Source organism: Piliocolobus tephrosceles, chromosome 17, assembly GCF_002776525.5.
Source record: "Piliocolobus tephrosceles isolate RC106 chromosome 17, ASM277652v3, whole genome shotgun sequence".
NCBI classification, from domain to species: domain Eukaryota; kingdom Metazoa; phylum Chordata; class Mammalia; order Primates; family Cercopithecidae; genus Piliocolobus; species Piliocolobus tephrosceles.
The window spans coordinates 53,196,448-53,206,860 of NC_045450.1; the positions used below are offsets into that span (position 1 = coordinate 53,196,448).

A 10,413-nucleotide genomic window follows, 5' to 3' on the forward strand; every position below is an offset into this window, starting at 1 on the left:
TCCCAACTCAGGACATGCAGAAGCACCTCCCAACTCAGGACATGCAGCCAGGCAGGGCGGGCGCCACCACCTGAGCTCCCAGGGTTGCTGTCTGGGCTATCAGAGGGGCTTTCCAGCCTTCAGTGCCAGGCTGTGCCTCAAGCCCCCCGGACCCTGCAACCACACTGGCCCTGCCCCGTGTGTGGCCCGGCTGCAGGGCTCGGGTTGGCTCAGGTCGGGGCTCGGCTGCGGCTGTTCTAGTTGGGGTTTTTCTGAGGAACATTCAGTTGGATGCGGCACTAGGAGCTCCCGGAGGGGCAGGAAGGAAATGGGGAAGACCACAGGTTTCTGGAAAGCAGCAGGAGCTGCAGCCGTGCCCCCCTGCCTCTTGTGTGACTGCTTCTGCTGGGCCCCCCCTCTCCTTGGCAGGCCTGGGAGGAGCCACGCAGCAGTGCTGTGGATGGAGTACCACCTGACACCGGAGTGCACGCTCAGCACTGGCCTCCTGGAGCCTGCAGACCCCGAGGTAGTGCCTGCGCACCGAGCCCAGTGTGTGTGCAGATCCTGAGAGCAGGCGCCGCCTGGGGAGGCCTCCCTGCCCCTGTGCTCCGGGTGTGTCTCACAAGTTCTTCGGGCCAGATGATGACCCCCCGGTGGTCCTGGGACATCTGGCCCCTGCGCAGCTTCTCTCTGCTGCGAGCTGCTTGGCCTGGAGGCTGGCCAGGAAGGAGGCTCAGGTGCCAGGGAGCTGTCACCATCTTCCTGCTCTTCATCCTACAGGGAGGCTGCTGCTGGAACCGCCACTGCAAGCAGGCTGTCCACTTCTTCAGCCCTGTCCCGGATCCCAGAGCACCGCTGGGCAGCCCGCAGACGGTCAGCTATGCGGTGGAGTTTCACCCCGACACAGGCGACGTCACCATGGAGTTCAGGCTTGCAGACACCCCAGACTCACCACTCCTAAGCAATAAAGTGGCCTGAGGGCTGTGGGTTCTGAGTGGCTCATGGCTTTCTAGTGGGGAAGGCTGAAGGCTCTCCTCTCCGGGAGCTGCTCAGCCTTGGGGATGGGAAAGACTGCGCCACGTTGTATGTTTGCACTGCTGGCCTCTGGCTCCAGCTGTGGCAGGGAGCATGAGAGGGTGACTGAATTTGGAGCCCTGGAGGGGCGGGGGAGACCCCCCTGCTTGTGCTTCTGAGGTGCTGAGAAAGCTCCAGCGTGGAGACATCTCTCCCCGGCTGGGGAGGAAGTGGCACCACGGGGGGCTTGTGGGGCTGGCGGGTGGGGTTGTCCACGCCACCCTTGGCGAGCAGTCCCCATGGCAGGAGCCTGTCCTGCCCGTCCCACTTGGGGATCTCCGGGTCCCTGCTCTTCTGGCTTCTGCTAGGAGAGTGGAGACACTGAGTATGGCTGGGTCTCTGGGGCTTGAAGACCCTGGCTGGGCCTGGGTTCTGGCCCTTTCACCTGCCGGGTAACTTCAAGCCACATCCATAGGTGTCTGGCCTCAGTGCTGCACCAGCTGGTAGCCTGCCAGGACCTGAGACTGGACACAAGGCAGCTGTCCCAGAGCAGTTACTGAGATGCAGACCCAGGAAAGTGGCTGTCGGGAGCTGGGAGGCAGCCCTGTTCCCTGCACCGTCCTCGGATTGGAAAGCCCCTCCTGCAGGTGGGGTACAGCAGGGAGCAGCCCCGCTTCACCAGAGAGGCCAGAGGCGCCGTGGCCTTGCTTCTCTCACACACTAACCCTCTTTGGTTATGTCCCAGCTCTCAGGTAACAGCAGACACCAAGTGAGAACCCGGTGAGTGGCCTCTGGCTCACAGCTCAGGAGGTGAGGCTTGTGCCAGGCCAACCGAGCTGCCTGTATGAACAGAGTTCCGGTGTCCTCGGATTTAGGCAGACTTGGGCAGCTCCTGTCCTGCAGCTGGAGGCAGGACCTCTATCCTCTGCCCCCAGGCGTGCCCCTGAGGCCTGGCCCCAGCTTGTCGCTGAAATAAGTGGAGAACACCAGCCTTGAGCCTCACAGTTTTATTTTCTCCTCGTTATCCATCCTTCCTTTCAGCACCAATAAGGAAAAAGAACACCTCTCTTCTCAAAATATTTTATCAGGTGTCAAGATTTGTTTTTCTTCTAGGGAAGAACCGTCTGGATATATATTTGATAATGTTACCAAAACCTTAGGTGTGCTTACCATAGAAAACCCCTAATGTCCCGTGAAGATACAATACAGAAAAAATACAGAAATTAAAAAAGTTTTTTTATAACAGTATTTCTAAATCTCAGCAAGTTAAAAAGCAATAGTTAAAAAGCATCAAGATTAGTATACTTAAAACTTAAGGTGGTTATGGACAAATGAAAATGAACATTTCCTTCCTCAGCGGCCCCCGCGCCTTGTGGCTTCCTTTGAGACTGGGCCTAGGGCAGGCACAGAGCCTTGGTGTGGGCCTCGGGTGACCCGTGTGCCCACCCCCTGCTAGGCCTTAGATGCCACAGAATCTGAGATTCAGCAATGTTTCACTTTTAAAAATCAGTGGAAGGGCCTGGCCTGTACACAAGGCCGAGGAATCCACAGGCAGCCACTATGAGACACGTGGGTAGGGGATCCCGGCCTTGGCACTGAGGGAGGTGTGCAGGGGCCTGAGGGCCGCACGTCCTTACTCTGGACGCCAGGACCTGACTAGGCAGAGGCAACCTTGTGATGACAGAAAATGACTTGCCTAAGGCTGCCTGTGAGGTGGGAGGGGAGGAGCGTGCGGCCCTGACGCCCATGCCTGCTGCCCCGGAAGGGGGTGCCTGGGTGGGGAAGCTATGCTGGCGTCTGGTGTGGGGGCCCTGCCTGGGCCTCAGCTGCTCTTTGTGTGCAGGCAGCCAGCACGGGCTCGGGGTCTAAGGGTCCAGGGCCAGCCCAGTCGCTTGTGTGAGCAGAGTCCCAGCTGCTTCTGGGAGTGGGCGGCGGGGGGGGCCTCCACAGCATGAAGCCCAGTCAAGGCTCACAGGCCAGACCCTTGGAGGGGCGGGCCGAGCAGAGAGCCCAGCAGGACGCCCGCCCTCAGCAGCCTCTTCCCGGCTCTGGACTCCAGGGGGCAGGGCTTGGACCCAGGCACAGACGGTGCTTCCCAGGTCAGGTGAGTGCAGACAGGCCAGTGTCACAGGGACGCACGTCCTAGCGCCAGGCTCCCCGGGCTCTGCAGCGTTGTCTGCCCCAGCAGAGGGCTGGGCGTCTGGCTGGCTGCGTGGCCTCCTCTTGGTCCCTCTTGCAGCTCAATGGGTGACAAGGCACAGCATCGGGGCACCAGCACCAGGAGGGGCTGATAGCAGACAGCAGGTCCTGGTGCTCCCTCCAGCCTCGCCAGGCAAAGCCAGCCCTGGGCCAGGCTAGGTACAGGGCCAGGGCACCACGAGGAGCGGAGGTCAGCGGGTATTGTCAAAAAGTCCCTTAAGTTGCGTCTCAAACTTTGAAACAGACAAAACCTTCGCGACATGACAGGAGCAGCCCTGGCGTCTGTTAAAGGCAGGTGGGCAGAGGCAGTGCTGCCGAAGGGGCCTGGGGGCTGGAGGCAGATCGGGGACCACAGGCTGTTGGCCAGCTCTGCCATGCTGAACCTGGGTGCCAGTACCACACCCTGCCCTGGGCATGCGGCAACTGTCAGCCTTGCTGCCCCAGCTGGTGCACTGGTGAGGGCCAGGCTGCTGTCTGCACCTTGGCTTCCTGCCTCCAAGGCCGGGGTCCCCTTGTGGCCTTGGTGTTTGCTGGGGTAGCTGTTGAGGATGGACCTGGGAGACCAGAGCCGCAGACCCAGGGGGCAGGCAGGGGTTCCTGAGCGCAGCCGGCACGCAGGTGGGGCATGTCCCCAGGGAGGGATTGGTCCCGAACCAGAGAGGTGTCCGGAGGGGAGAGAGGATTGGCAGAAAGAGGAGGATGTGGTGGCTTTGATAGAAGAGAAGCTACAAATAGGTTATTTTCAAAATCAGGATCCCCCCCCACCCCCCTTTATGCTGTGAGTCCCTTCTTCCTGTTAAAAAAAAAAAAAAAAATGGATGCTGTCTTCTCGGATTCCCCGTTTATGGCTCCACTGCCCAGATGGGAGGCTCCCGGAGGAAGCCCGGGGCTCCAGAGCCTGCCGGACCCTGTTGTGCCTGGGCTGGCGAAGGGACCCTGTCTCGGGAAGAGCAAAGTTCTGTGAGTGACTTACAGACCCTGTGAAGTGAGGGTTGGTTTTGTGATTAACCTTTTTCTGTTTTTCTTTTTAAAATGTAATCGCCCTTGAATGGGAGACCCTGGGAAGAGCCCTGGGCTGGCTGGTAGAGACGCAGCCCTCGGACCCTGCGGGAGCCGGGCCACACTGGAGGCGGGAGAGCTGGTGGCCATGCCCAGGAAGTGCTTCTTTGGCTGGTTCTGATTGTGTTTGGAGTTTGGCCTTGGGTGAGGCCCGAGCAAGGGGTCTGTGGCTACGGCGTGGCACGTGGCATGCGGGCAGCGTGCATGCGAGGGTGCAGGCATGCAAGACAACGTTGGCAGCAGACAAAAATAAAGAACCCTGGACGAAGCTTAAGAAGAGATACAGAGAGTACATGAACCCGGTCCTCATACTAACCCACGGGTTACAAACTCGGTTGTGCTGTAGATTTGTAGAAAATCACGTGTGAAAGAATGGCACTGGTTAGGCAGCCGGAGGCTCCCGGGGCGGGCCTGACTCCTCTGTCTGTCTGCAGTGAGGCCCAGAGGCGCAGAGCAGCGCAGCTTCCAGGTTCCCGGGCACTGACTGTGGCTCCCTCCCTGTCCCTGTCCTCCTCCCCCAAGCACCGGGAGCTCGATGGAGGGGACACGGCCCAGGGATGGGCTGCGGCTCCAAGGGCTGGCAGAGGCCCCGCTGCTCCAGATGGTCTATGCCTCCTCCTCCCCTGAAGACACGGTCAGTCGCATGGCTACTGGCAGGTGGTCCGTCAGGCCGGACAGCTGGGTGATAAAACTGAATTCTTCCACCTCCTGGGGCGAGTGGGAGAGGGGAGAAACAGCCTTGGTCAGATTCCAAGGGCATCCTGCAGGGAGCGGGCTGGGGATCCCCGAAGTGAGGCCCCTGGCTGGGGTGGGCTGGGACCTGGAGGACCTGGGGCCCTAAGGGTTTGAGGGAGTGACGGGGCGTGGGGTCTCAGGGAGTCAGCTGTGGAGAGCTGCAGGGCCCAGGCCCCACTGTCTCTTTGCGTGGGCCCGCCCGACTCACGGCCTTCCAGTCCGGGCACAGCCCCTCCTCTGCATGCAGCATGTAGTCGATGCGCCGGCCGTTGCCCTTCAGCAGCTCCTTCCGCCCCTTCTGGCCCGAGCTCTTGCTGGTGGGAAACGCCAGGTACTCCCTGCGGCCCTCCTCGCTCTCCAGGACCCTGTCCACACATGCAGGAGGCAGGTGAGCCCCTATGCCCGCCCCTGGGCCTGGCAGGAGCTGTGTGTGGAGGCACGGTCTCCCCCCAGTGTGGGAACAGGTGGTGGCACCAAAGCTCTGGGTTTAAGATCTGCCTCCTGCGGGCCCAAAAAGGGCCTCAGCTGGGGGCAGGCCCAGTTGCCTGCGGGTTCCTGGCTGAATCGGGGCTCCGGAGCCTGTCGAGGTGTCCTGTCCATGCCAGCCTGGCCAGCACTCCCTTTCCCTTTCTGAACTTGGACAGAACTGATCCCACCCGTTCCCCAGAATGGGCTTCTGCCCTGAGCCAACAGGGGGCTGTTTTGGGGAGCTTGGTGTTTGCCGTGAGTCTTGGGGACCCCGTGACTGTTGTTCCCAGGTTGACGGGGCTGAGGGAACCAGGAGAGCACCTCCGAGGAGTCTCATGTGGGGCTGTCCCTACGTGGCTGTGTGACTCTGCTTATGTCACCGAGCCTCCAAGCCTCCGTCTCCTCCTCTGAAATGCGAGTGGTTGCTGTGGGCCCCGAGACACTTCAGGGAACAGGCTGTCATCCCGCTTCTGAGTGAGGAAACCCATGATGGTGCTAGGGGATCCACAGGGAGGGCAGGACGCTGGAGCGGGGGGATGTGACATCTGGAATCCCTTTCTGGCACTGTTGCCCTGAGACAAGCAGTGTGTCTGTCTCCTTCCTGTCAGCCTGTCCCCTGGGTCTTCAGCACCACTGGGCCGGAGGCTTAGGAGCCCCTCCTGGGAGCCGCTACTGCAGAGGGCAGGCTTGGGCCAGGGCCTGGGATGGGAAGTGCAGTGGTGAGAGACCCTGCACAGGCCGCCAGGTCAGTGAGTACCTGGACGATGGAAAAGGGGCAGCCAGTGAGGCAGGGCCTGCAAACATGGGCTTCCACAAGGTTTTCATCAGCCTTAAGATAAATACACTAATGACATTCAGAACATTGTTACAGCTCAGAAATTGAATCCATCACTGTCCTTTGCCTTTGATAATTAATTCCAGCATCAATGATCTGAGAGTTACTGGTAGTCATTTTTTAATCATCTCATAAAAAGAATTTTCTCAGCATAGGATGATGTTTCAAATTTAGTCTATAATCTAATTAATTGGCTCAAATTAGCTGCAAGGAACCATGGCCGTGACTGCAGTCTCAGGCTGTGAATTATAAATTGGTTCTGCTGTTGGCCTCTCGGATGTGTTCTTTATGGACATCTCACTGGGCACAAGAATGAATGCCGGCTGGGATGGAACTGTGTCTACTTGGAAAATGGTCAGCTGTGTTATTGCTGCTGGTGTATTTGCCTGGTTGGCACTGCAAGCTACCAGGCTGCGTGCAGCAGGCGCCATACCCAGCAACTCTTTCACAGGGGTCGACCTGTGGCCTGGGCCTGGGAAATTCCAGGCTCTTTCCTGTACCCAGCAGGCAGGGGCCAGCTCCTGAAAACAGGTTTAGGAAACACCCCTAGAGATTTAGCAAGGCCAGTCCCCCTGGGCATAAGGGCCTGACGTCCACCTGCCTGGTCCAGCTTCCGGCTCTCAAAGGTGGGATGAGGGACAGGTTTCCGCCAAACAAAAACCCTCATGAGCCCAAGCTGAGCTCTCCCGTGTGGGTCCCGCCCAGTCCCTGTCTCCACCTGAGTCAGGGCCTCAGTGCCTTGTCCCCAGCCTGGGAGTGCAGTGCTTACTTCTGCAGGTTGTCGGGGGTGCACACGTCCTCATCGTACAGGCCATTCGTGTCCAGCAGAGTACCTGCGGGGGAAAGGGGACGACAGCGGTCGCTGCAGGTGGGGCCCAGGCAGCCTTTAGGGGGTGGTCTCTGTGGGCACGGGCTAGCCAGGGGCAGCAGTGGGGCCCTTGCCAGCAGTGGGGTCTTGGGGGCAGGTCCTAGTGGTCTTTGAGGGAAGCCTGTGGGGAGCCCAGTCCCCATCCTCCTCCCCCAGCCCCAGCTCACCGATGGCCCATGGCTTCTCCTCCCCGGGCCCCAGGCGGCAGGGGTCCCTGTAGTGGGTGAACAGGGAGTGCTGCTGCTCCAGTTTGTCGTCTGTGCGGGGAGGGAGGAAACGCTGAGGCATCAGCGGGCTTTACTGTCCCACACGACCTGCGCCCCTGCTTCCCATCAGTTACTCCCCACGTGCTGCCAGGTCCCCGTCCTTGAGGCTACCGCCCCTCGGTGGGATCTCGGTCCCAGTCAGGTGCCCCCGTGCTTCATTTGTCACTGCTTTTCTGTGTCCTTGAGAACACCTTACAGTGGTTACAGTGACCACTGTCCTTGGACAGAGGAAAGAAGGTCCCCACAAGGTCTGTATGGTCATCGGATCCACAGATCAGTTATTTACAGCAAGTGTTTGCTCTTTTACCCTAATGGTTTAAGGCGTAATTCCCAGGGTTCAGATCCCTGTGCAATCACTGCCTGGCTGTGTGACCTTGGGCTGGTTCTGCACCCTCTCTGAGTCTCAGCTTCCTCCACCACACCACGTGGAGACAGGCAATGCTTCCCTCTCAGGGTTGTTAAGAGACTTAAGTGAAACAGCAATTAGAATGGCAGCTGGCTCAAAGTGAGAGCGCGGCACGGCATTGATGAGTGTTACTAGTGGACTCGTCCTGCGTCTGCTTCAGAGGCCCCCAGCCTTCCTTGTCAGAGGTTCATTTTTAGGGCATCCCTGTCTCCAGCTTTCTAGGCAGAGCGTGGGCTCTTCCTGTTCTAGGATTTCCAGGGGGCAGAGAAATCAGTCTTGCTAAATACCCCACCCACATGCTCTCGAGGAGCAGGAATTCTCTGAGCTGGTAACGAAGTCTGTCTAGCTGTGACTGAGCCCACAGCCTCCCCAGAGCTGGAGACCCGAGTGGGGAGGAGCCCGGCCTCACCAGAGGAGCAGTTGTCAAAGTTGAAATCTCCGCAGACGACATCAAATGCCACCAGCTCCTCGGGGTTGGCTGCGCTGGACGAGGAGGTAGATTTTCGGAAATCAGCCAGCCAGTCCTGAAGCAGGTCCAGCTGCCCACACCGGATGGCGCTGTCCTCTGCGGGGCAGAAGTACGGAGACTGGATGATGAAGCTCGCCCCAGACCCCAGCTAGGCCCCAGGCGCTGATCCCATCCCTAGAAAATCACAGGCGGGTGGCAGCCCTACCTTGCGGGGCGTGCAGGTGTGTGCAGGCGATGTACCCAACGATTCTTTGGTCCTGAGGTGTGCTTCCCACCTGCACCTGGGGGAGGAGGGTGTCAGTGCTGCCACCTGCCAGTTGCCGTGGCCCTGAGAGCACAGGACACTGGCAGTGCCCACCCACGAGGTCAGACCCTCACAAGCCAGGCTCCTGGCTAGATTCTGGGGCCCGAGTAAGGACAGGACGCGTCCTGCTTCTAGGAGCTTACGGATCTGGGCCGGAGGCGGATGCTGAAAGAAACTCTCGGCTTGTGGTGTGGGGAGTGCCAGCGGCCATCTGTGCAAAGTGTGGGGGAAGTGCCGAACCGCACCAAGGCTCCTCCGAGGCCCAGGCCCCGCCATCTCCCAGTGACCAGCATGGCCACGCCTCTCAATTCCTTGTCCACTCCTGCCTGTGGCTCTTTCCTCCCTCCCTCAGTCGCACCCTGGTGCTCTCTCCCTCTGAAATCTCAGGGGGTTGCCCCTGTGCCATGGTGTTGCCTCAGAGCCCACCCCACATGGTAAGAGGCCCAGACCCTGCCCCTCCTGGCCTCGTCACCTTCTGGCTGCATCGTGAGTCATCTGCTTTACAGGCCGTGGTCCCGTCGTCCCCAGTCTTGCATGAGAGCTCCCTGGTCCGTGTCCTAGGCTGGCCCCTGAACACCCCTGGCTCCATCCTGAGCCCACTATGGTGGCAGCCTCTTCAGGCCTCCCCTCTGCCCCAGCCTCCTGCTTACCTCCTTTACCCAAGACAGAGCCTTCCACCCGCCAGGTGGCTGGTGACCCTGGCAGGCCCCCAAAGACTGGCTTAATACAAATGAGCGTCTCCACTGTACCCCACAGGCAACTCATAACTGCCCTACCCCAGGTGGGGGCGAGATGGGACCCTTGTCAGTGCCCGGCCCAGGAGAGGTGAGGGATGGCCATGGAGACACCCCGCACAGAGAGGTTGCTCGCCGGCTCCTCATCCCCTGCCCCTGGGATTCCCTCCCTCTTGTGCCTCTGTGCCCTCCCCAAGCTGTGCAAATCCGTTCCAGACTGGGTTTCCCAAGATGAGGAGACCCCAGACCCAAAAAGCACTCCAGGGAGGTGGCTGGGCAGGACACGCCGCCTGTCCCAGTTGTTGGCTGAGGGCTGCAGGGTGGGTGCCCTGCATCTGTGGAGCTCACAGCAGCGCGAACATCACAGCTTATCTGCTCCGACAGCCTCGGTCGGCTCTGTCCTCCCTTTGCTGCTACGATCAGTCGGGCTGGTATTATCTCCTCCCTCTGGAGGTCCTCAGCAACAGGTGCTCCTGGCCTTCTACAGCTCTTCATCGCCTTCCCAGCCCTAACATGCACAGCCTTCCTTCCCCGGCACCCAGGGGTATGGAACGTCTGGCTGTTCGGCCCCATAGGTTCACCATTCACTTCTTGCCCACAGACCCAAACCTTAGCCTAACAGCATCCCTGCCCCCGGAATGGCCGTGAGATCACGCAGCATTGATGGTTCTGCTGCAAAAACAAAATATTTGTGAAGCTGCCCTGCTCAAAAGCCCACGAGGCTGGGCACGGTGGCTCACGCCTGTAATCCCAGTACTTTGGGAGACCGAGGTGGGCGGATCACCTGAGTTCAGGAGTTCGAGACCAGCCTGGCCAACATGGTGAAACCCCATCTTTACTAAGAATACAAAAATTAGCAGGCGTGCCAGGCGCAGTGGTTCATACCTGCAATCCCAGCACTTTGGGAGGCCGAGGCGGGCAGATCACAAGGTCAGGAGTTCGAGACCAGCCTGACCAACATGGCGAAACCCTATCTCTACTAAAAATACAAAAATTAGCCAGGCGTGGTGGTACGTGCCTGTAATCCCAGCTACTCAGGAGGGTGAGGCAGGAGAATCACTTGAACCTGGGAGGCGG

At 59.6% G+C, this 10,413-nt stretch overlaps 2 protein-coding genes across 11 annotated transcripts in view; one reads left to right on the forward strand and one right to left on the reverse strand.

Moving 5' to 3' along the window:
* The window catches only part of PRMT7 (protein arginine methyltransferase 7), a 49,026-nt gene extending 46,802 nt beyond the window's left edge, over positions 1-2,224 (forward strand). For 5 of the 7 annotated variants that reach the window (XM_023210245.2, XM_023210250.2, XM_023210247.2 and 2 more), the window contains 4 exons: positions 409-505; positions 760-852; positions 1,469-1,640; positions 1,739-2,224. In XM_023210245.2, the coding sequence (XP_023066013.1) occupies positions 409-505; positions 760-852; positions 1,469-1,640; positions 1,739-1,749 (373 nt within the window). In that variant the 3' untranslated portion in view covers positions 1,750-2,224. Of the gene's footprint in view, positions 1-408; positions 506-759; positions 974-1,468; positions 1,641-1,738 lie in introns of those variants that run through there. The other 2 variants (XM_023210248.2, XM_023210251.2) reach the window with 1 other exon arrangement.
* SMPD3 (sphingomyelin phosphodiesterase 3) overlaps positions 1,984-10,413 on the reverse strand; it is a 91,450-nt gene continuing 83,020 nt past the window's right edge. For all 4 annotated transcript variants that reach the window (XM_023210253.1, XM_023210255.1, XM_023210254.1 and 1 more), the window contains 6 exons: positions 8,504-8,579; positions 8,239-8,394; positions 7,325-7,414; positions 7,059-7,122; positions 5,195-5,351; positions 1,984-4,959 (listed from right to left, as the gene is read on the reverse strand). In XM_023210253.1, the coding sequence (XP_023066021.1) occupies positions 4,858-4,959; positions 5,195-5,351; positions 7,059-7,122; positions 7,325-7,414; positions 8,239-8,394; positions 8,504-8,579 (645 nt within the window). In that variant the 3' untranslated portion in view covers positions 1,984-4,857. The remainder of the gene's footprint in view (positions 4,960-5,194; positions 5,352-7,058; positions 7,123-7,324; positions 7,415-8,238; positions 8,395-8,503; positions 8,580-10,413) is intronic.